Source organism: Anolis carolinensis, chromosome 3, assembly GCF_035594765.1.
Source record: "Anolis carolinensis isolate JA03-04 chromosome 3, rAnoCar3.1.pri, whole genome shotgun sequence".
Lineage (NCBI taxonomy): Eukaryota > Metazoa > Chordata > Lepidosauria > Squamata > Dactyloidae > Anolis > Anolis carolinensis.
The window spans coordinates 5,643,091-5,669,154 of record NC_085843.1 but is presented as its reverse complement, the minus strand read 5'-3'; the positions used below and the strand labels follow the sequence as shown (position 1 = coordinate 5,669,154).

The 26,064-nt window shown below is 41.0% G+C and overlaps 1 protein-coding gene and 1 long non-coding RNA gene across 3 annotated transcripts; one reads left to right on the top strand and one right to left on the bottom strand.

Moving 5' to 3' along the window:
* The first annotated feature begins 1,088 nt into the window (after positions 1 to 1,088).
* LOC134297314 (uncharacterized) lies at positions 1,089 to 14,906 on the top strand. Its single transcript, XR_010004021.1, has 4 exons — positions 1,089 to 1,303; positions 3,843 to 3,966; positions 6,482 to 6,557; positions 13,302 to 14,906. It is a non-coding gene; the product is annotated as an uncharacterized LOC134297314 (long non-coding RNA).
* LOC100557588 (sialidase-3) lies at positions 8,035 to 21,411 on the bottom strand. 2 transcript variants are annotated; one of them, XM_003227468.4, is made up of 3 exons: positions 21,064 to 21,411; positions 15,158 to 15,388; positions 8,035 to 11,940 (listed from the first exon to the last, which is right to left on the bottom strand). In XM_003227468.4, exons 2-3 carry the CDS (start codon positions 15,362 to 15,364, stop codon positions 10,966 to 10,968), a joined length of 1,182 nt encoding a protein of 393 aa, XP_003227516.3. In that variant the 5' UTR covers positions 15,365 to 15,388; positions 21,064 to 21,411; the 3' UTR covers positions 8,035 to 10,965. The 2 variants fall into 2 exon arrangements, with proteins under 2 accessions (XP_003227516.3, NP_001280040.1); NM_001293111.1 differs by lacking the exon at positions 21,064 to 21,411 and having other exon boundaries at positions 10,966 to 11,940; positions 15,158 to 15,364.
* Positions 21,412 to 26,064: the final 4,653 nt, after the last annotated feature.

Here is a 26,064-nt window from a genome sequence, read left to right as displayed (position 1 = left end):
GTGAAGATCAGCAGTGAATAAGGCCTCAGAAATAGTCAGACCTCTCTGAGTACAGAGCCATCTTCTTTCCAGCCAGTACTCAGTAGACTCACACACACACACACACACACACACACACACACAGAGAAATCTCCAGCAGCAGGACAGCAACAGTTGCAAACTGATTCCCAGGTCCTTGCAGTGAAGATCAGCAGCGAATAAGGCCTCAGAAATAAGCCTCTCTGAGTACAGAGCCATCTTTTTTACAGCCATTACTCAGTAGACTCTCTCTCTCTCTCTCTCTCTCTCTCTCACACACACACACACACACACACACATGGAGAAACCTGTTCAAACTGGTTCTCCAGCAGCAGGATAGCAACAGTTGCAAACCGATCCCCAGGTCCTTGCAGTGAAGATCAGCAGTGAATAAGGCCTCAGAAATGGTCAGGCCTCTCTGAGTACAGAGCCATCTTCTTTCCAGCCAGTACTCGGTAGACACACACTCACTCTCTCTCTCTCTCACACACACACACACACACACGGAGAAACCTGTTCAAACCGGTTCTCCAGCAGCAGGATAGCAACAGTTGCAAACCGATCCCCAGGTCCTTGCAGTGAAGATCAGCAGTGAATAAGGCCTCAGAAATGGTCAGGCCTCTCTGAGTACAGAGCCATCTTCTTTCCAGCCAGTACTCAGTAGACACTCTCTCTCTCTCTCTCTCTCTCTCTCTCTCTCTCTCTCACACACACACACACACACACACACACACACACACACACAGAAACCTGTTCAAACCGGTTCTCCAGCAGCAGGATAGCAACAGTTGCAAACAGATTCCCAGGTCCTTGCAAACTCAGCCAATTGGCTTCATGCATTTGATTTTCCAGTTAACACACATATAATATCTTTGCAAATCATGACAGTCTGGTAGGTTGTTAGGAATTGTGGGAGCTGAAGTTCAAAACACCCGGAGGGCCCGAGTTTGCCCAGGCCTGGGATAGAGAAATAGGGTCAAAATGTAACAGGAGACAAATATTTTCAAACTCAGTGTGTGTTTACATGAGGCTAAGCCTGCTGAATGGAGTAGAGTTAATTTGGGGCAACAACTCTGGTTAGGATTAGGCAGCACAATGCTGATGGGAATAGTTAATACCTTTTTCCCGGGCATGATGTGAGAAGTCGGTGCCAAACTCCGCCTTGGTTCCCCAAAGGATAAAGCATGAATGGATGGGCAGATGATGTCCAGAATGAATCCATCCTCCATCATGAACCGTTTAGGGCAGTGGCTTCTTCTATTGATGGTCTTAATGGGATCTATTGGTAAGTACTATACAAATCCCCTGATCAAAAAGTATGTCTGCTTAGAAAAAAAAAAGAATGTCTGCTTTAGTGTTTATAATCTTTAGGTTTTAATTGTAAATGGTCCTGCTGTTAACATTGTTTGCCATGTTGAGCATCGTTGAGAGGGAAGAAGAGACATATCAAAAACTGAGGACCCATCTACACTTATCATTTAATGCAGTTTGACGCTGGCTTCAAACTGTAGGGCTACAAGAATGGTATCCATAGAAATGAACAATTCAAAAACAATTTTCAGTACTCACTCTCATGTTAACGTGATTCTGGAGTGTCTATGTTCTCATACAAACTTAAATACAGTAGAGTCTCACTTATCCAACATAAACGGGCCGGCAGAACGTTGGATAAGCCAATATGTTGGATAATAAGGAGAAATTAAGGAGAAGCCTATTAAACATCAAATTAAGTTATGATTTTACAAATTAAGCACCAAAACATCATGTTATACAACAAATCTGGCAGAAAAAGTAGTTCAATACGCAGTAATGTTACGTAGTAATTACTGTATTTGCAAATTTCGCACCAAAATATCATGATATATTGAAAACACTGACTACAAAAATGCGTTGGATAATCCAGAATGTTGGATAAGCGAGTGTTGCATAAGTGAGACTCTACTGTACATATGTTCTCATACAAGTATACATGTATGTATGTCTGTATTGATATTTTCCTTACTGTCCCAACTGGGTACTACCTTATTATGTAACACATGAAACATAACCTGCATAAATCTCAAACGAACACCAGTCCACATATCTGGTGTGTGTATATATATACACACACACACACACACACACACACACACACACACGAAGGTTGAATGAAAAGTAATGCCTCCACCTTCATAACTCCTCAATGGATGGCAGTCCTGGTCTGTGGCAGGTGCTGGCTTGTTCATTAGACTCTACAGTTCCATTTGGTGGGAAGCCTTAGCATTGAACGGTTGTGTTGTTAAAGTGTGAAGTATGGAACCCTGCGCAGACGGTCAGTCAATATGACTTAAGCAACGTGCAGTCACTGAATTCTTGACAGCAGAAGGTGTCACCCCAAAGGAGATTCATCAGAGAATGCAAGCTGTTTATGGGGATTGTGTGGATGTGAGTACTGTGTGTCATTGGGAGAGTAAGTTTAAAGATGTTGAGGTGGGAACATCTGACTTGCGTGACAAAGAGTTGGATGTCCTGTGACAGCAACCACCAGGTTTCACAAGCAAACGGTTGACAGGTTGATTCAGGACGATCGTGGTATCACTCAGAGAGAAATTTCAAGCATCATCGGCATTTCACAAGAACGTGTGGGTCACATTGTTGCTTTGCTTGGCTCTCGGAAGATCTGTGCACGATGGGTCCTGTGAGACGCCGGTTGCAGAAACAGAGTGTTGACTTCTTCCGTGATGGCTTCAGAAAACTTGTTCATCGTTGGCAGAAATGTATCCAATTGCCTGGTGATGATGTGGAAAAGTGAATAGTGGTATTTCAAGAGCACATTCTCAGGATTATTTCTGCATTTGATTTATTCAAATACTCCCATCCAAACCCATGTAACGAAGGTGGAGGCATTACTTTTCATTCAACCCTCATATTTCCTCATTCATCTATATATATATATATATATATATAAAAGAGTGATGGTATCACGGCGACCCACAAAACAACAAAACTACAGGCCCCCCAACCTCGAAATTTGACAACACAAACCATCATCCATGCCTCCAGGTTGATACAACAAAAAGAAAAGAAAAATAAAGTCCTAATTAGAGGGAGAGGAATAATTGCTTTTATCCAATTGTTGCCAGTTAGAAGGCTATGCTCCTCCAACTTGGTCTCCTACCAACCCAAAAACACTAAAAAAATTAATACAATAAAATACTATAATAACAGAAAATAACTAAAAATAATACAAGAAAATAATAAAATATAATAAATAAAAAGATAACTTACAATAAAATTAATTAAAAAATACAAATAACGTCAAATAAAAATTACACAACAATTTTTAACCAATACCACCACCACTTTGCCACAGCAACGCGTGGCCGAGCACAGCTAGTAACATTATATAACATGACTTTTGTTTCTTGGTTATAAATGTCATTTCCTAATAGGTTCTATCATAAAAAGATGGACAAAGGGACATTATCCTGCAGCACATTTTGCTCTAGTGTTTCATTGAATCTCTCATCGAGTCTCAGCCAATTAAACCTAGTTTGTGGCAGCCACAACAAACAAAGTTTCTGGAGTATAACTATTTTCAAAGTAAGTGTCGCGCAATTAAACAAGAAATAACACTTTCAAACCAGGGACAGAACATTTTTCTAATTTGTGAAATTTTTCCCACCTTGACCACTCTCTGAAGTTGTTTGGCCACATATGTCCCGGTTTTCACCTGTGAAATTGGTGGAGACTGATGACACAAAGCAGACTCCTAATCAATGGGTGGCCACAGTTTGCTACCTTTCGTTCCCCTAATCTTGATTTTGTTGTTGTTGTTGTTGAAGCTGGGCAGGAAGTGCCTGTCCCACTGATCAAGAGGATGTGTGCCAGCTGGCGAGGGATCTGCCGCCGTTCCTGCTTGTCCCATGAGATGCACCTTGGCGTCCATGGCTGTCCCCGTCATTACAGGTGAGACCACCTTTCCCTGAACTCTTGAGAATCCTAGAGTTGGAAGAGACACCCAAGGCCATCCAGCCAACCCCCTTCTGCCACACCATCCAAGCCCTCCCAACAGAGAGCCCTCCAGTCTTGGCTTCAAAGCTGCCCAGAACTGGAGACAGGATTATTCCAGGTGAAGACATCTGGCCAATGTAGAAGAGAGTGGGACTATGACTTGCCTTGGTTCAGATGTTATGGAATTTAGACCGCAATAAAGTGAGAAAGTCTGCCTAGCAATACATACACACACATATATAAATACACATACAGTATAACATATCTATATACCGTATATACTCGAGTATAAGCCGAGGCACCTAATTTTACCACAAAAAAATTGGGAAAACATTGACTCCAGTATAAGCCAAGGGTGGTAAATTTCAGAAATAAAAATAGATACTAATAAAATGTCATTAATTGAGGCATCAGTAGGTTAAATGTTTTTGAATATTTACATCAAGCTCAAATTTAAGATAAGACTGTCCAACTCCGATCCAATCATTATTCTCATCTTCTTCAATGTCAATGTGCTTATGTATCGTTTTAATAATAATAGAGTAAAATAATACATGTAATAATAATAATAATAATAATAATAATAATAATAAATACAGGAAAATAATACATGTAATAATAAATAATAAATAAAATAATATTTATTAGATATTAGAGTAAAATAATAAAAGCAATAATAATAATAAGATCAGAGTGAAATAATAAATGTAATAATAATAATAGAGTAAAATAAATGTAATAATAAATAGAGTAAAATAATAAAAGCAATAATAATAATATCAGAGTGAAATAATAAATGTAATAATAATAATAATAATAATAGAGTAAAATAAATGTAATAATAGAGTAAAATAATAAAAGCAATAATAGTAATAAGATCAGAGTGAAATAATAAATGTAATAATAATAATAATAACAATAATCGTAATAATAGAGTAAAATAATTGTAATAGTAGCAACAATAATAGAGAAAAATAATAAATGCAATAATACCAATAATAATAGAGAAAAATAATAAATTTACCATATATTCTCAAGTATAAGCTGACCCAAATATAAGCCAACCAGGACCCTCACCTGAGTATAAGCCGAGGGGGGCTTTTTCAGTCTTTAAAAAAGGGCTGAAAAACTAGGCTTATACTCGAGTATATACAGCATATAAAAATGTAATGTACGTTTGTAGGACTGAGTAAACAACAAAACGACTAAAGCAAATCACACCAAATTTGGCCACAAAAGATATAGTCACCCAATCTATGTATTTCAATTTAAAAAACCCTGGAAAATAAAGTCCAAATTAGAGAACAAGGAAGAGCCGTTTTCAACCCTGGTTGCTGGTCAGAAGGGTAGGCCCTGCCCCCATTAGTCTCCGCCCATTTCCTCTCCTATCAACCCCCTCAGCCACAATGGCACAGCCAGGGTTCAGGCTTTTGAGGCTACAAGGCTATTCACTGCTATTCCACCTGGACAACAAAGCATTCCCATAAGCCACAGCAATGCGTGGCCGGGCAGAGCTAGTTATAGTTATAGATAGATAGATAGATAGATAGATAGATAGATAGATAGATAGATAGATAGATAGATAGACAGACAGACAGAAACACTGTGAGTGGGATTTTTGGTGAGCTGTCTAGTTTTTAAATACAATTGTAGGTGTATTTTAGCACTAAGACTCATGACAAATTTATTTCTTAATTTTTGATATGCGCATGTATATGTATTTGCATGTATATGTACACAGGAGCCCCCGATGGCGCAGCGTATTAAAACGCTGAGATGCTGAACTTGCAGACCGAAAGGTTGCAGGTTCGAATCCAGGGAGCAGAGTGAGTGCCCACTGTTAGCCCCAGCTTCTGCCAACCTAGCAGTTCAAAAACATGCCAATGTGAGTAGATCAATAGGTACCGCTCCGGCTGGAAGGTAATGGCGCTCCATGCAGTCATGGAGGTGACTACGGACAACGCCGGCTCTTCGGCTTAGAAATGGAGATGAGCACTAACCCCCAGAGTCGGACACAACTGGACTTAACGTCAGGGGGAAACTTTTACCTTTACTTATGTTTTTGCCTTGTTTATTGTATTGTGTCATGTCATTGTTATCCGCCTTGAGTCCCCATGGGGATAAAGGCGGGACAAAAATAAAGTAAATAATAATAATAATAATAATAATAATAATAATAATAATAATATGCATATAGATAAGTTACATACTGTTTCTGATAGTTTTCCACACACAATCCTTTGTCATTGTCCATTCTGGATAAGGCTGATGGGAGCTGTAGTCAACCTGGAGGACCAAATGCTCTTCACTTTTAGATGTTGTAGTTGGTAAATTAAGACAGCTGTATGGAGCAAATGTAGGGCATTATAATAGGCAAGTTGTGGCCCACGATTTGGCCAGAGCTACATACCACCCCTATAAGTTCCCTTATCATACTGTATGATTTCTAGTTTTTCTTATTTCGTCCCAGGTGCTGTGTGCTGAGGATGTAGCACCCTAAGCGGCAACGAAAGACTCTCCATTTGCGCCCAGGAGAGTATGAGCAGGTATGAGCCAAGAACAGTTTGTGCTTCATTGCTCCCATTGTATTTAATGGAATTTATGACACATAAGATGCTGAAAGAGTATGTGTCGACAGCTGATTGGCTGAGCCAGTCAAGAGCCAGAATTCCGATTGGCTGCTGTCTCTAGCTTGGTTCTGGGGCAAACAGTTTTAGCTGCCACTTTCCTCTTGGAGAGGTGACTGAAAATGGTTAGGGAGGAAATGGCTGCCTGTCTCCGAAGCCCGATTATTTATAAGGCAAATAAGGCATATGTAAAGACAGTTTAAAGGGACTGTTTATTCTCTATGTTCTCTGTGTGAATTCAGAAAGACTGCTATATATATTGTTGCCCTGCTTGAACTTTTGAACTGAAGTAAAGATACTGTCACTTGTTACACAAGCCTGAGTGACATTTTATTATACTGCGGGATTTATCTTGATTCAGAAACTGTGGCAAAGCTTCTATTTATTTATTTCTACAACCCTCAACACTGTGTCATGTCATTGTTATCCACCTTGAGTCCCCATGGGGAGAAAGGCGGGACAAAAATAAAGTAAATAATAATAGCAATAATTATAACAACACGCATATAGGTAAGATGCACTTAACACTGTAGGTGAATGCAGCTTGACCAATTTAACTCCTATGGCTCAGTGTGATGGAATTATGGGAAATGCAGTTTGGTGAGGAACCAAAGAACTGGGTCTGTTTGGCCTGCAGAAGAGAAGGATGAGAGGAGACATGAGAGAAGCCATGTATAAATATGTGAAAGGGTGTCATAAGGAAGAGGAAGCAGGCTTCCTTGCTTCTGCCCTGGAACCTAGGACTCAATGGAGCCATGGGTTCAAACTACAGGAAAGGAAATTCCACCTGAACATTAGGAAGAACTTCCTGACTGTAAGAAGAGCTGTTCAGCAGTGGAACTCTCTGCCTCGGAATCCAGTGGAAGCCCTTTCCTTGGAAACATTCAAACAGAGGCTGGATGGCCATCTGTCAAGGATACTTTGATGGTGCTTTTCCTGCATGGCAGGGGGTTGGACTAGATGGCCATGTGGTCTCTTCCAACTCTATTATTCTATGACTCTATGATATTATATATGCTGGCATAATCCAGGATTAATCTGTTTCCACCATCATGTCCATGAGCTAAGAAAGTTCTAAACAAAACAAAACAGAGAACTAAAAGACCAGACTCATCATCATCATCATTCAATTACTTATTAATCGCCCTCCATCCACGATGCTCTAGGCGATTTACAAGATAAAATTGTAAAGGATAAAAATACATACATACAAATATTGATAAAATTAACATAGATTAAAAGCTCTAGTAAAGAGCTGACCACCAATCAATCAATCAGAAAAGTCAGCAAGTCAGGAGTAAAGCAGAAATTTGGCACATATACTTCCCATTGTATTTATCCATGGCTTCTACCTGGTACACATCTTAAGAATACAAAGAGCCTGAAAATAAGCATGTACCATCAAACATATTTTATTTGAGAACAGTGTGGCACTTGACAAGTTATATTTTCCCTTCGGTTTGTAGACACTGGCACACATCCCAAAGGCAGTTGTCAAAACAGGCCAAACCAGTTTTGTTTGGAGTGATCTCAAAATTTATTTAAAGGACAATCCAGATTAGCAATCCTTTAACAAAAAAAAGATGCCATATTTAGCTGCACATATTTATTGCTATTGTGGCTGAGTTTATGGCCATTGTGCCATTGTGCAATTTTCAAAAAGCATAAGTAAACATAACATGGCAATCTGTGTTCCTGGTAATAGGGATATCACAAGGAGAAGCTATGTGTGTATCTACACTGTAGAATGAATGCAATATTATTATTATTATTATTATTATTATTATTATTATTATTATTATTATTATTATTGACACAACATAGTCTGACACAGCAAACAAGATAGATATGCTGGATTATTATTATTATTATTATTAATCTATTAATTTATCTATATACTGCCGTATTTCCTCAAGGGACTCAGAGCAGTTTCCAACATATCAGAAAACATACAGTCAGTTAAAAAATACAGCAATTAAAACATTAGACACATAAACAGATGTGCATAAACAGATAATAAAATATAAACATATAACCCACCATTTAAAACCATTTGATGCCACTAACTGCCAGGTCTTAACGCTATGCAATCCTGGGAGTTGTAGCTTCACAAGGTCTTTAGCTTTTTCTGCCAGAAAGTGCTGGTGTGTCTCCAAATTACAAATCCCAGGATTCTGTAGCAGTTAAAAGTGGTGTCAAACCACATTAATTTTACATTGTAGATGTACCTTAAAATGGTCCTAATCTGATGTAAAAACAGGCAAAAATGATGGCAGGTATATGGCAAGGTTTATAAACAGTTCTGTGCATTGTTTCCATCACCACTGGGCACCATTACCCTTATATAACCGTTGTCAGCTTTACATCTGAAGTCAAGTATCGCAATATATCCCTTATAAGGCATTCTCAGAGGCACAGCTGTATAGCTCTAAAATAATTTGTTAAATAAACATTCAACGTAGTTAAAAATTGCGGATTTATGAGCCACCTTGGATCTCGATTAAGAAAGAAAAGGGGGTTATTTATAAATAAATAAAATAACAAATTACTATTATTTTTCCTAGTAAACACAATGCCCAGAATTCTCCATCAGCCATGTGGCTTTGGTAATTGCCATTGCTACCTTGCTATACAGCATCTTCTGGCCCATCTGATTTTTCAATCCCCATTAATGGAGCAGCAGCTGCTGTGAGCAACAGGGATCTTCTCTCAGGCCCCTTCCACACAGCTTTATAAAATCCACATTGAACTGGATTATATGATAGTGTGGACTCAGATAACTCAGCTCAAAGCAGACATTGAGGAGTATCTGCCTTGATATTCTGGGTTATATGGCTGTGTGGAAGGGCCCACAGGTTGGGAAGCATAAATTATCTCCCTTGCAATGGGCAAAAGATTAATCTTTATCACAGTGTTTTCTTCCACTGGGGATCACTCATTGTTGGGGATGGTGAGGATGAGAGTTTGCTGCTTCCCAACAGAAAATAAAGTGGGATATAAATAAATATAGTTATGATGATGATGATGTTAGGCACAGACCCCTATTGCTCGCAGCAGCAGCTGCTTGTAAATGGCATTTTGCAGGTTTTATGGTACTTTTAAAGCAGACATGGGCAAACTTGGACCTTACAGGTGTTTTGGATTTCAACTCCCACAATTCCTAACAGCTGGTAGGTTGCTAGGAATTGTGGGAGTTGACGTCCAAAACACCTGGAGGGCCCAGGTTTGCCCATGCCTGTTCTCAAGCAATTAATAAAAGAAATCATGAATATGAATCAGCACACATGCGTAAATTCTGCATTCATAGCTGCTTTAGTGAATTCTGGCTGACAATTTTAAACAAAAGTCTGTAACAACACATAAACTGAATCAATGGAAACTGGGTAAGTCATCACCCAAATAAGGTTCCATTGATTCAACTGGTCTACTCCAGGAGTGAGGAAATGGTGCTTCATGGACCAGATACAACCTCCAGCCCGTTTTCCTCTCTTTACAAGTCCTCAGTGCCATTTTTAGCTAGAATTTTCACCAAAATGTTCACAAAAATGCCCATATTGCCAAAAGAAAACAGCCACTGAAGTCCCCTTGCCGTCTATAGCCTCTCCAAGAAGAGAGAATGCTTTTTTGTGAAAGAAAAATAAAACAGGGGTGATGTTAAGAGCAGCAGCATAGTTCATGGGTGAGGAGACCAGAATGTAGTCCAAATATCAAAAGATATCAGTGAAAAAAATGATGCAAGCAAATGAGTTTTATTGTATTTTTAAAATGTTTAAATTGTTTATTTTATTATGTATTATTTTATTTTATTATGTTATTATGTTATTACTGTTTGTTTTGATATTTGTTGTAATTGCTTTATTCTGTTTTGTTTTGGGCATCGCCCCATGTTAGCCACCCCGAGTCCCTTCGGGGAGATGTTGGCGGGATAGAAAAATAAATACTAATAATTATTATAATTATAATTATTATTATTATCATTATTATTACAGCAGTTTCCTTTTGCTAAAACTAACAAAGAAGGCCAAGAGTCCACCGTATTCCACCATATTCTCTCTTTCTAATTGAGAGCAAAGTTACTTTGGCACTGAGTTTGCTGCAGTTAGAGTAAGCTGAGAAAAATGGGAGAAAGTGGGAGGAGGAGAGAGAAACCAGGCCTTTTTAAAAGCAGCTGGAAAAGTGGGACAGCAGAGGATTAATGGAGTAATTATTGCCAAATAAGGACAGTTGGAAGATATGAGATGGTCAATTTCCTCCCCTGCTCTTTGAGAGGAACATATCCTGGAGTAGTTGAAAGCTGTTGTACTTTGGAGGAAGCATCAACCCAAGATCAGCTTTCTCTCACATTCCTCAGAAGTTCAACATCAGGGAAGAGTTGGAAGGTGATCTCTTCATAGGGGGAGGATGTCCCACACTCAAACAAACACCCAAAAAGCAGGGACTTCCCTTCCTTGCACACGGCCAGGTCCGAATAGCCGCTGGGCCCTTTGTTCAGCACCCACGGGCCTTTCCAGGAGCCCTTCTCCAAGGGAGACATGTTCAAGTAGATGCCCAGGTCCACACGCTGGCTCCGGCTTGTGGGGTGGGAGAAAATGAGCCAGGATTTGGACAAGGAATAGGCACTCAGTGCTTGTGATTCACCCAGATCCGAGGAGCTGAAACTCACCACGCTCCCTTGGCACCCCTTTGGAGGCTCACACAACTCTCTGCACAGGAAGGATCCCTCAAACTGGCATCCCCAGTTGTGGCTGAAGGCTTCAGCCCGGCACTGCTCCCGACACGAATTACGGGCGTTGATGTACAAGACGGGGCGGTCATCCTGGCAGGTCAGTTCTGCCACTTGGCATTCGGTGGTGCGCAACCTCTCCAGGAGCTGGCCCCGGGTCCAATTCTTCCCGCCGTCGTCGCTGTATAAAGTGAAGCAATGCGGTTGCGTGTAGCAGAAGGAGAAGCAGCAGAAGCAGGGCTTGTGGATGTAATAGGCGTACGCCGGGACCACTAAGCGGCCGGAGCTCAGCTGGACCCCGTGGCCCGGACCAACGGCAAAGGTGGCCCAGTTTTTTGAGTTGGCCTTCTCTGTCAGATCGACCACCGGGCTCCAGGTGCGGCCGCTGTCTCGGCTGGAGATATAGCACAACCTGGCAGCGTTTCTCCCCGTCAGGATTTGGCATTGCGCCGTGACGTGATCGCGCACACAGATGAAGAAGAGGAAAACGGTGCCGCTCTTCTCCTCGTAGAGCGGGCAAGGGTTCATGGTGCGGTATTTGGGCAGAGTGGCCGCCATCAAAGACTCCTGAGGGCCCCACTACAGTCGGAAAGAGGAAAAGATCGAAAGGGTGAACTTGTAAATGGCTTTAAACTGCACATATTTTTTTGTCATTTCTAATTCATATTTTTAATCACAAAAAGATACATAAAGAACAATGCCTATACATTATTATTATTATTACTATTGACACAAAGACAGAATATGACACAGCAAATGAGATATATATGCTGGATTTCATATCACAAAATCACAAGTCGAACACTTTCCAAGCGTTTAGGACTGTGTGATGTTATTATTGTTGTTGTTGTTGTTGTTGTTGTTGTTATTATTATTATTATTTGAAACACAACAAGATGAGTCCACAGCAGACATTCTGCTGGCTGTTGTACTGGATCACACACCCAAGTATCTAGGGCTGTATGATGTATGGGCGATTATTATTATTATTATTATTATTATTATTATTATTATTATTATTATTATTATATTGATTTATACCCCACTTTATCTCTCCTGCAGGAGACTCAAAGTGGCTTAATGGTGGGGCTCAGCAAGATGCTGGGGATTTCTCAGAGGATGAGGAGGATGATGGGTTCCCTACTGAGGAGTCTGTGTGTGACCAGGGTGAATAACTGGCTTTAGTTCAGAGAGAAGTGCAGGCAGTTGAAGATAAGACAGAGGATGTTTTGGATTCCAATGTTCGTTCCTTATCAAAAGGCCCCATGACCCTATAGCACTTTTAACTTCCTGATGTTTACAAAACTCACTCAGCACACTTTTGCCCAGCTCACTTTTATGACTTTATTGCTGTGTTTTAACTTGTGTTTTACTAATGTTTGTGATTTTATTTTATTTTTAATTTTCATTTGTGCGTGGTTTTTTGTTATTTGATGTTGTTCTATGTTTGTTTTGTATTTGCCCGGGCTTTAGCCCCATGTAAGCTGCCCCGAGTCCCCACCGGGGAGATGGAGGCGGGGTACAAAAATAAAATTATTACCGGCTGTTATGAATTGTGGGAGTTGAAGTCCAAAACACCTGGAGGGCCAAAGTTTGCTCATACCTGGTATAGATGCACCCCAAGTCAGTCTGTTATACTTTTGAACAGTTTTTCCTAAATTTTAGGTAGACCTTCTTTCTTGGATGTCACCCCTCTACCTTTTTGAGGGTTATAGATGCTGCGAGAGAACAGTTTTTTCGTCGCAGCAGTGGAGACAAATACAGTAATTGAGGAATAATCAGATCTGTGAATGCTTAACCTGCAAATGTGAAGAGATGATTGTAATTTGAATTCTCTGGCTCCTGTCTGGAGCTTTAAAAAAGCAAGTTTGCTCCATGATACCCCATGTAGTCATTCAGACAATCTGGTTTAATTTTTTTTTCTATTCCTTCTTTTCTAGCCTAGAACGAAAGTGAATCAGAGAAATATTCTTGGAAGACAAAGAACTGAAAAATGTTCCACAAAACGATGAAGATGTTGCAAGTTAAAATGCATTTGTTCAGTGTGGGACACTGCTTTATTTGAATGAAAGTTGGCAAATTTGGAACCGTTAGTCATTATCATTTTACTGGGGAAAAAACCAGATATTTTTGGAAAGGCAAAATATGACCTTTTAGAGATCATAACCTTTTGGAAAACCTGGAATCTCAATAGCCATTTGGAAGATTAACTGGCATTCAAAGTATTTGGAATAATCATAACCTTTTGTAAAGTATGACCTTTCTGAGAAGAGTTAAAAACTCATTTGAGTCAATCTTCTCCTTAGTGGTAAATATCCACTAGTATTCATGCAAGAAAAATTAGGGTTCTCAGTTGTTAGACTGATATACCTAGTTATCTCTCTGAACTGTTAGGAACTAAGATAAGTCAATACACAAAATATAAAGCAGATCTTCAGAAGTGTCAGTTGACCAAAAAACATCTACTCTCCCACAAAATATATTGGTTTTTAAATCATGCTCTCAAGAGACCCAAAATAGATAGTCTTCATTAAAAGTAATATAGTTGATTTACTTACAGACTTCATGTATTCAGCATAGTTAAATTTCTTAATGGTTGATAGTTTAAACAGTAAGTTATCTAAAGCATTCTGTTTTAGTGTCTTCTTTGTTGCATACAGACTCCCTTCACTCTCTTCAGTCTAATACATAATTGAACATTGACTCAATACAGACTGACTACACACTGCAGCATACTAACACTGATTACTGCATACTAATGTCCCTGACTTCATAAACTATAGTGACTCCTAAAATGGAGTCTTAGTCTGAATAGTCCCAGATCTGGCCACATGGTCTGTAGTCCCACTCACAACCTCAAACAACATAGAGTTAAGGAAAATGCATATCTATATATATAAATTTGTTCTGACCATTTCTACTTTAATTATAACAGAGAAACTACACATCCCAGAACCACGAAACTTGGCCACAAAAGACATGGTCCTCCCCACTGTGTTTAGACAACAAAACAAAAAAACAAACAAACTGCAAGTCCCTCAAAATCCCAAAAAAACTGGGAAAATCCATGTGCGCATGCGCCAAGCATCCCCCACCCTTGGAAAACAAGCATGCAAGGCAGCTCTGCGCAACCATCGTAACTGTTGGAAAAACCGGACAACGTGACAAAAGGGAGAAGGGCTCAAACACACTCAATATATACATACAATATAGTAAGCAATCACAACTGGATACATAACAAATAACAAGTATAGGAAGCTTGTAGAAAGTTGCTATTTTCAACAGATATCAGTGAATGATTTAATTGGACAGCGTATACCTCCGGTAATAAAAGAGATTGTGTCTGTATAGCTCCAAGACCATGAAATGTAAGACATCTGAAACTGGGTTAAATTGGGGATGAGAAAACTATGTTTGACTTGGATTTGTGTGCATAATGGTATACTCTTTCCTAATTTGTTGTACTCCATTAATGATGTGCTGTACATAATGTGCCAGGTGAGGTCACAAATACAAGTATACAATTGTATGCTGGAGATGCTTAAGAGCAGGCATGGGCCAACTTTGGCCCTCTGGGTGTTTTGAACTTCAACTCCCACAATTCCTAACAGCCTGCCGGCTGTTAGGAATTGTGGGAGTTGAAGTCCAAAACACCAGGAGGGCCAAAGTTGGCCCATGCCAGCCTTAGAGTGTTTGTCTTTCAGATAGTCAATAAAAAGCTATGACCAGGAGATCGTATGTAGGAGACCGGCTCCTACAGATTGAGATAACACTTAAAGGGAGGACCCAATGATACCTGCACAGATGTCCCTTCTTTCTTCCCTCGCCTCATCACCAGGAACTTGGCATCTTCATCTCTGGGTGAGGAGCGTTCCTCTGCAAAGGCCAGGAAGGTGGACTCAGACGGCAGGTACAGCAATGCTGGGATGCGGTAGGTGAGTCCTCCTCGTGACTTCTGGCTGAAAAGAGTCACCTTCTTGGAGCTGACCGGAGCTTCCGCCATGTTTGCTGGTTACACGGAAATATTCTGGAAGAATGGGGAGGATGAAGGGAAGACTTATTTGTCCAAACTGCAGTCATTTGTTGCATTGAATAGTACCTGAAAATACATCAATTTCACTCTTCTAAAAGGAGGTCCAGTCTTGAGTCTTAACCAAAGAGAGAGCACTACAATCTTAACCCGTGGACATTGGACAAGTCTACATAGGGAAACCCCAAAAGCAGCAATGCCCAGACATGAATCAAGGAACACACAAGGAGCTGCAAACTAATCCAACCAGAAATATCAGCCATAGCAGAGCACTTGATGAACCAACCAAGACACAGAATATTATGAGAACACAGAAATACTTACTTTACTTTACTTTTACTTACTTCCCCCCTCGATGGATTGAGAACACAGAAATGCTGGACCACTCTCACAACCACCATATCAGACTACACAGAGAAGCCATTGAAATCCACAAGCATGTGGACAATAACAATACAGTAGAGTCTCATTTATCCAAGCTAAATGGGCCGGCAGAAGCTTGGATAAGCGAATATCTTGGATAATAAGGAGGGATTAAGGAAAAGTCTATTAAACATCAAATTAGGTTATGATTTTACAAATTAAGCACCAAAACATCATGTTATACAACACATTTGACAGAAAAAGTAGTTCAATATGCAGTAATGTTATGTTGTAATTACTATATTTACGAATTTAGCACCAAAATATCACGATATATTGAAAACATTGACTACAAAAATAGCTTGGATTATCCCGAGGCTTGGATAAGCGAGGCTTGGATTAGTGAGACTCTACTGTAATAATAATAATAATAATAATAATAATAATAATAATAATAATAATAATAATAATAATAATAACAACAACAACTTTATTTTTATATCCCGACACCATCTTCTCGCAGGGACTCGGGACAGCTTACATGGGGCAAGGCCCAACAACACAATTGAGATACAAATGAACATAAGAATATATAAAACACGGTTCACAGTATAAAAATAGGACAACTTCAACAAAAAGGAGGAAACCATGAAAATGAACAAAATCTGGCTACCAGTATTTTTAAAAAACCTCCAAAATCTGGACAGTAAATAACAACACTCAGAAAACAGGGGAATCCCAGACAGGAAACAATCAGGGCAGCTAAAACCTTCAAACAATGCATTCCCCCAGGCAGGAAGCAGTCAGGTTTAAAGCTAAATGGCCATTCAATGCTAACTGCAACATTGACACTTGCCTCCAACAGAAAAGAGTTCTTTCTCCCACCCTGGTCATTCCACAGGTATATAAACCCCACTTGCCTAGTTTCCAACAGACCTCACAACCTCTGAGGATGCCTGCCATAGATGCAGGCAAAATGTCAGGAGAGAATGTTTCTGGGACATGGCCATAGAGCAGGAGCCCCCGGTGGCCAAGGGGATAAAAGCCTCGTAACTTGAAGGTTGGGTTGCTGACCTGAAAGCTGCCAGGTTCGAATCCCACCCGGGGAGAGTGCGGATGAGCTCCCTCTATCAGCTCCAGCTCCATGCGGGGACATGAGAGAAGCCTCCCACAAGGATGATAAAACATCAAAACATCCGGGCGTCCCCTGGGCAACGTCCTTGCAGACGGCCAATTCTCTCACTCCAGGAGCAACTCCGGTTGCTCCTGACACGAAAAAAAAAATGGCCATAGAGCAACCCAATCCTAACTTTATCTTCAATTTTAGCAGCTACCTTGTCTTAACTTGATGGGTTTTTTAATTATACAATTTCGAAATCTTAATCAGCAGTCTCTTAATGCCACATCTTGTTGTGTTTCCTAATTTTCATATTTAGTCAGAAGTTTTAGGGTGGGATTGCACTATGTAAAACGATGTTCATGGTCTCTTTGGGGGAATGTTTTGCCCATTTGATGCTTTTAAAATGTTGTTTGGGGCCTCCAGTTGTTTTGTTCTTGGGTTAGCAATGTCATTTCCTAATTGGTTCAATCATAAAAACATCAAAAATGTTTATTAAAACTGCAAAAACTTTGTCTTTGCTGGACATCCTGCAGCACATTTTGCTATAGTTTTTCAGTGAGTGAGTATCTCAAAGAGTCTCGACCAATGTAAACTAATTTGTGGCAGCCACAAAAACAAAGTTTATGGAGTAGAACAACTACTTTTATAGTAAGCACTGCACAATTAAACAGAAAATAATACTTTCAAACCAGGAGCAGAATTTTTTTTAAAATGTTGTTACAGGACATGCCTGTATTTGGGAGGCAGAATTGGCTATGATGCAACTTTCCATCACTACTGTCAGTTTTCCTTCCTTTTAATCGTGTTTTTAAAAACACAGTGTCACAAAAAAAGGGGGAAGCAAAGGAAGAGGAAAGAAGTAGTAGTAAAACATAAAAAGGAAGAGGAAGGGTATGAATATGGGCTAGGCATATGCATTAAAATATGCTGAATATGCTTCCAAAAATACACAGGCTGAGATTCTGCATCACAGTCCATGTTTCATAACCCGATTACTGCATTATGATGCTGCATTATCTGGACACTGGCAAGAGTGCTTTGATGCCTACTGGGCACTGCAGCTAACCAGTGTTTTTATGCACATTGGCAGTGCTCCAATGCGTTTGAATGCCCCTTTTCCACATCAGGGCCATGAGCATTGGTCAGTCACTGCCCACATCGCCCAGCATCCCCTCTTCTATTGCAATGTTTTGGATTACAATTCTCAGGCTCCTTCAGAGCCAGAATGGCTAATGGAGGTCTTGCAAAAGTTGTGATTCTGAAGAACCTTTTTGCAAAAGAACTTCCTTGTGGAATGCAAAAGTACATTGCTTTATTTTTGTGCTATTACTCCAAGCAAAACAAGAAACATGAGATTTACTTGCCTAACTCTGCTTTTCTTGGGGTGCCGGATCTGGAGAACAGTCTCACCTTGCAAGATGACCCTCAGGAAAAGAAGAGGTGGTTTATCACAATCGTCTGTGCAAATGGGATCTTGGGAATCTCACTGTTGAACATGAGTCAACAGTGCGATGCAGCAGCTTAAAAAGCTTAAAAATTGGTATATTTTAAATTCTGTGCTAATGCTTTTATGTCAAACCACCCTTATGGATAGCTAAAGTGGGATATAGATAATAATTATTATTTTTATTGTATGACACAGCAAACAAGATAGATATGCTGGATTTTGTTTCACAAAATCACAAGTCGAACACTTCCCAAGTGTCTAGGACTGTGTGGTGTATTTTTGGATGATGCGTGCAGATCCCAGTTGGGTGGCCTTTTGCCACCCTACTGGGATATTATTATTATTATTATTATTATTATTATTATTATTATTATTATTATTATTTTAGGCTTCATCAAGATGAATATAGCATCTAGATTGGGGGAAGCCATTGTCCCACTGTATTCTGTGCTGGTCAGACCTCACCTAAAATAACATTGTATCCAGTTCTGGGCAAATCAATTACCCTATATACTTGAGTGTAAGCCATCCCGAATATAAGCCAAGGCACCTAATTTTACCACAAAAAAACTGGGAAAACATTGACTCCAGTATAAGCCGAGGGTGGTAAATTTCAGAAATAAAAATAGATACCAATAAAATTACATTAACTGAGGCATCAGTAGGTTAAATGTTTTTCAATATTTACATCAAGCTCAAATTTAAGATAAGACTGTCCAACTCTCATCAAATCATTATTCTCATCTTCTTCAGTGTAAATGTGCTTATGTATCCTTTTAATAATAATAGAGTAAAATAATACATGTAATAATAATAATAATAATAAATACAGGAAAATAATACATGTATTAATAAATGAATAAAATAATAAATGCAATAATAATAAGATAGTGAAATAATAAATGTATTAATAATAATATAAAATCGAGTAAAATAAATGTAATAGTAGCAACAATAACAGAGAAAAATAATAAATGTAATAATACCAATAATAATAGAGAAAAATACTAAATGTACCATATATTCTCAAGTATAAGATGACCCAAATATAAGCCAACCAGGACCTTCACCCAAGTATAAGCCGAGGGGGGCTTTTTCAGTCTTAAAAAAAGGGCTGAAAAACTAGGCTTATACTCGAGTATATACAGTATATAAGAAGGATATGGATAAGCTGGAAGGTGTCCAAAGGACAATAAAATGATCAAAGGTCTGGAAACCATGAATCCCTAGGTGAAGTGACATCCTGCCCCCCACCCAAGTGAAGGCTTTCATATGAGGATATTTCCATCCTAGATTTTCTATTTTTCCTCCACCAGACATCCCAGTATTTCTTACTCTCTCCATTGGTGTTAAATTTGCATGACCCCGCCCACTGCCTCTCCCTTAACCCTTTCCTATTCTTTTCTATGGCACACAGCACAGAGGAATTGATCAGCAACTGAATATACCAGAGAGGTTTGGGGAGAATTCACCAAGATTTATAGGAGTTGTAGGGACTGGGATGTATAGTTTACCTGCCATCTAAGAGCACTCTGAACTCCACCAACGATGGACCTGGAACTAACTTGGCACACAAAACCCCCATGACCAACAAAAAACACTGAAGGTCTTTGGAGGGATTTATAGGAGTTGTAGTTCACCTATATCCAGAGCGCACTATGAACACAAACCATGATGGATCTGGACCAAACTTGGCATGCATACCCAATATGCCCACATTTGAATACTGGTGGGTTTTGAAGGGAATTGGCCTGAACATTTTGGACTTGTAGGTACTGAGATTTATAGTTTACTTGCAATCAATGAGCAGTCTGACCTCCACCAAAGATGGAATTGGACCAAATTTGACACATAGGGCCCTCACGACCAGCATAAAATACTGGAGCTCTTTGTGGAAAAATTACCTTGATTTGGGGGAGTTGTAGTTCACCTACATCCAGAGAGCACTGTGAACCCAAACATCGATGGATCCGAACCAAACTTGGCACACATATCTGATATGCCAAAATTTGATTACTGGAGGGGTTTGTGGGGAAGTGACTTTCCTCTCAGGGAGTTGTAGTTCACCCACAACCAGGGAAACTGTGACTGGGATTTATAGGAGTTGTAGTTCACCTACATCCAGAGTGAGCTATGAACATAACGATGGATCTGGATCAAACTTGGCATGCATACCTGATATACCCACATTTGAATACTGGTGGGTTTTGAGGGGAATTGGCCTGGAAATAATCAGGGCCAGAGGACACCTCCCAACAAAGGATTCCCTCGGGAAAAAAGCAGCCAGGCTTTGAAGCTGAAAGGCCATTCAATGCTGCGTTTGTCTCTGTCTTTGTTCTATGTTAAGGCATTGAATGTTTGCCTTATATGTGTAATGTGATCCGCCCTGAGTCCCTTTTGGGGTGAGAAGGGCAGAATACAAATACTGTAAATAAATAAATAAATTCTAATCAAGGTGGCCAACTGCAACATTCACACTTGCTTCAAACAGACAAAGGTTCTTTCTTCCACAGAAATAGATAGATAAGTAGATACACACACACTCAACTTGCTTGATTCTCATCAGATCCTATGAAGATGCCAGCCACAGACGCAGGCGAAACGTCAGGAAAGAATGCTACTGGAGCATGGCCAGGAAAAAAACCCTCAGATACCCAGTGATTCCGGCCATGAAAGCCTTCGACAACACATCCTCTGGAAATGTGAGCATCATTCTGCATCCCCCCCCAAATCACCACTCACCTTGCAGCTGATGTTTGGATCATGCAATCCCTCTGATTCTGCAGCAGCTGCAAGATGGGAGCAAACCGAAAAAGATGGAGCCCAGGCGAAGAAGGGAGGAGGAGGAGGTGGAGAAACCTGTTTCCTTGCTTCCTTCTCTTCTTCCTTCCTCCTCCCCTCGATGTGCAGGGCCGCCCCTTCCTCCTCCCCTCCTTTTTAGCAGGCACTGTACCCCAAAAAAGTAACTTTTCCAAGCCCTGGGTCTGATGCATGCAGGCTGCAACGTTTCCCCCTTCCCTGCATATTCCTGCGATGCTCTAAAAGTCGCTCTATTTCCCCATCTTCAGCCCTCCAGGTGTTTTGGACTTCATTTCCCAGAATCCTTTGCAGTCCGCCAAGCTGGGTGGGGCTTCTGGGAGTTGAAGTTCTAAACTGTGAAAGGCAGAAAGGATGCTTCCAAGGACTGGAGGCAGCTGCAATTTGGTGTAGCAGTTTGTACTGCTCTATTTCGCTTTAGTTGCCATGGAATCCTGGGACTTTTGTAGGGCCATCAATTGCACTTGCATTATTAATTAGTGTTGTGAGCTAGTTTGCATTCTTAATGAAAAGGATTCTTCCAGGGACTGGAGGCAATTGCAATTTGGTGCAAAAGTTTGTAGTGTTCTCTTCCGCTTTAGTTGCCATGGAATCCTGGGACTGTTGTATGGCCATCAATTGCATTTGCATATTAATTAGTGTTGTGAGCTAGTTTGCATTCTTAATCAGAAAGATCCTTCCAAGGACTGGAGGTAATTGCAATTTGGTGCAACTGCAGCAACCTGAAGCAGTTTGTAGTGCTCTATTCCGCTTTAGTTGCCGTAGAATCCTGGGACTTTGTAGTTCTGTAGGGCCATTAATTGCATTTGCATATTCATTAGTGTTGTGAGCTAGTTTGCATTTTTAATCAAAAGGTGCTTCCAAGGACTGGAAGCAATTGCAATTTGGTGCAACTACAGCAACCTGAAGCAGTTTGTAGTGCTCTATTCCGCTTTAGTTGCCATAGAATCCTGGGACTTTTGAAGGGCGATTAATTACATTCGCATTATTAATTATTATTGAGAGCTAGTTTGCATTCTTAATCAAAAACATGCTTCCAAGGACTGCTAAAGGCAAAGGTAAAAGGTTTCCTCTGACGTTAAGTCCAGTCGTGTCCGACTCTGGGGGGTTGGTGCTCCTCTCCATTTCCAAGCCGAAGAGCCGGAGTTGTCCATAGACACCTCCAAGGTCATGTACCTTATTGTGCCAAATTGCTATGTGTGTGTGTGTAAAGAAAGCCTTGCAAAGTTGCTTGTAAAAGATCTCTGCAAATTGCAGAGGCAAGCCACGCCTCAAACAATGTATCGGTTTGCTGGCAGATGGCTGGGTTTGTCAGTTGGGAATCTGCGCTTGCAGAGAGAGCACAGAAAAGACAGGCTCTCTAGCTACGGTCAAGTAGCACTTTAAATATGCTATGCTGGATATATTGAATGCTGATTGATTAGTTATTATTATTATTATTATTATTATTAAACTTTATTTGTACCCCGCTAGCATCTCCCGAAGGACTCGATGCGGCTTACAAAGGCCAAGGCCTCAACACACAATATAACAATACAAAACAAAAGGCAAATTAAAACAATTAAAACAGTATAAACAACAAGCAGTAAACAATACGCTAAAACACAATAAAACTGGGCCGGGCCAGAGTAATGGGTACAAGATTAAAAGTGCTGATGTGACAGGTGAAATATAAGGCTTCTAGGGCAAGTGCAGGGTGCGATATGCAATCTAAGTTCTATTAAAGTGCTTATGGGACTTGGAATTGGAGATTTCCTATTAATCTGGAACAGCCAGGTCTTCAAGTTCTTTCTGAAGACTGCCAATGTAGGAGCCTGTCTGAGATCCTTGGGGAGGGTGTTCCAGAGTCGGGGGGCCACCACAGAGAAGGCCCTGTCTCGTGTCCCCACCAACCGCGCTTGCGACGCAGGCGGGATCACGAGCAGGGCCTCTCCAGATGACCGAAGCGAACGCGTGGGTTCGTAGACGGAGATGCGGTCACGGAGGTAGGATGGTCCCAAACCGTTCAGGGCTTTGTAGGTAAGCAGCACCTGCACCTTGAATTGGGCTCGGAAAATAAATGGCAGCCAGTGGAGCTCCTTGAACAGGAGGGTTGACCTCTCTCTGGAAGGGGCCCCAGTTAACATCCTGGCTGCCGCTCGTTGGACCAGTTGGAACTTCCAAGCCGTTTTCAAGGGCAGCCCCACGTAGAGCGCATTACAGTAGTCCAGTCTGGAGGTGACCAAGGCATGGACCACCCCGGCCAGATCAGCCTTCGCGAGGTACGGTCGCAGTTGGCGCACGAGTCTCAATTGTGCAAAGGCCCTCCCAGACACCGCCTATGACGCCTGAGCCTCGAGCGTAAGCGATGAATCCAAGAGGACTCCCAGACTTATTGATCCTGTGCAACTACAAGGACATTGTACGATTGCTGAACTGTTTATTTAACTTCAACTCAACAACAAGTAAAGTTCCTTTGTTCTTTCAATTCCTCTGCCTGGTTTGAGTCTTTTGCACATGGTGTTAACTGGACACTGCTGGTTCTGCTATACACACTCGCTAACATACCTTCCTGCCGGAGCAGTACCTATTGATCTACTCACATTGGCATGTTTTCGAACTGCTAGGTTGTCAGAAGCTGAGGCTATCAGCAGGTGCTCACTCCGCTCCCTGGATTGGATTCGAACCTGCAACCTTTCGGTCTGCAAGTTCAGCAGCTCAGTGCTTTAATACACTGCGCCACCAGAGGCGCTATTCTGCTTTAGTTGTCATAGAATCCCAGGACTTTGTAGTTCTGTAGGGCCATTAACAGAGTAGACTCCAGCAATACATGGAGCGAGAGTTGCCAGATGTCCAAGCTGGGTTCAGAAAAGGCAGAGGAAGGAGAGACCAAATTGCCAATATCTGGATGCTGGATAATGGAGGAAGCCAGGGAGTTTCAGAAAAACATCTACTTCTGCTTTATTGACTATTCTAAAGCTTTCGACTGTGTGGATCATAATAAACTGTGGCATGTGCTTGATGATATGGGGATACCGAGTCACCTTGTCTGTCTCCTGAGAAATCTGTATAAAGACCAAGTAGCCACAGTCAGAACAGACCACGGAACAGGAGACGGGTTCAAGATTGGGAAAGGAGTGCGGACATCAGGACTGTATACTTTCACCCTCCCTATTCAACTTGTACGCAGAACACATCATGCGACATACGTGCGGGGCTTGAGGAATCCAAGGCCGGAGTTAAAATTTCTGGAAGAAACATGAACAACCTTAGGTATGCAGATGATACCACTCTGATGGCCAAAAGCGAGGAAGAGCTGAGGAGCCTTATCACCAAGGTGAAAGAGAGAAGAAAGTGCAAAAGCTGGGCTGCAGTTAAACATCAAGAAAACCAAGATCATGGCAACCAGAGTGATTGATAACTGGCAAATAGAGGGAGAAAACGTGGAGACGCTTTTGGACTCTGGTGCTGGAGGGAAATCCTGAGAGTGCCTTGGACCTTGGCAAGAAGATCCAACCAGTCCATCCTCCAGGAAATAATGCCCAATGGCTGCTCACTGGAGGGAAGGAGATGAGAGGCAAAGCTGAAGTATTTTGGCCACATCATGAGGAGACAGGAAAGCTTGGAGAAGATCACGATGCTGGGGAAATGGAAGGAAAAAGGAAGAGAGGCCGACCAAGGGCGAGATGGATGGACAGTATCCTTGAAGGGACTGGCTTGACCTTGAAGGAACTGGGGGTGGACTGGTCCATGAAGTGACGAAGAGTTGGAACCGACTGATCGAATAAACAACAACAGAGCCATTAATTGCATTATTAATTGTTGTGAGCCACATTGCGTTCTCAATCAAAAAGATAAAAGTGGGACATTATTGTTGTTATTATTATTATTATTATTATTATTATTATTATTATTATTATTATTATTATTATGACACAGCAAACAAGATAGACATGCTGGATTTCATATCACAAAATCACAAGTCGAACACTTCCCAAGTGTCTAGGACTATGTGATGTATTTTTGGATGATGCACGCAGATCCCAGTAGGGTGGCCTTTTGCATCTTAATTTTGTCAATGTCTATTGTTTCAAAATGCCAGCTGAGATCTTTTGGCACGGCACCCAATGTGCCCATCACCACCGGGACCACCTGCACTGGTTTCTGCCAGAGTCTTTGCAGTTCAGTCTTGAGGTCCTGACAGCGGCTGAGTTTTTCCTGTTGTTTTTCGTCGATACGACTGTCACCTGGGATGGCGGCATCCATGATCCAAACCTTTTTCTTTTCCACAACTGTGATGTCTAGTGTGTTGTGTTCCAGAACTTTGTCAGTCTGGATTCGGAAGTCCCACAGTATTTTTGTGTGCTCATTTTCCAATACTTTTGCAGGTTTGTGATCCCTGTTCTTTGCTGCTGGGAGGTGGTACTTGAGGCATAAGTTCCAATGGATCATTTGGGCCACATAGTTGTGCCTCTGTTTGTAGTCTGTCTGTGCAATTTTCTTACAGCAGCTGAGGATGTGATCCATGGTTTCGTCGGTTTCCTTGCACAGTCTGCATTTTGGGTCATCAGCTGATTTTTCGATCTTGGCCTGAATTGCCTTTGTCCTGATGGCTTGCTTCTGGGCTGCAAGGATCAGGCCTTCTGTCTCCTTCTTCAGGGTCCCATTTGTGAGCCAGAGCCAGGTCTTCTATTATTATTATTATTATTATTATTATTATTATTATTATTAATTGCCTTTGTCCTGATGTCTTGCTCCTGGGCTGCAAGGATCAGGCCTTCTGTCTCCTTCTTCAGGGTCCCATTCGTGAGCCAGAGCCAGGTCTTCTATTATTATTATTATTATTATTATTATTATTATTATTAATTGCCTTTGTCCTGATGGCTTGCTCCTGGTCTGCAAGGATCAGGCCTTCTGTCTCCTTCTTCAGGGTCCCATTCGTGAGCC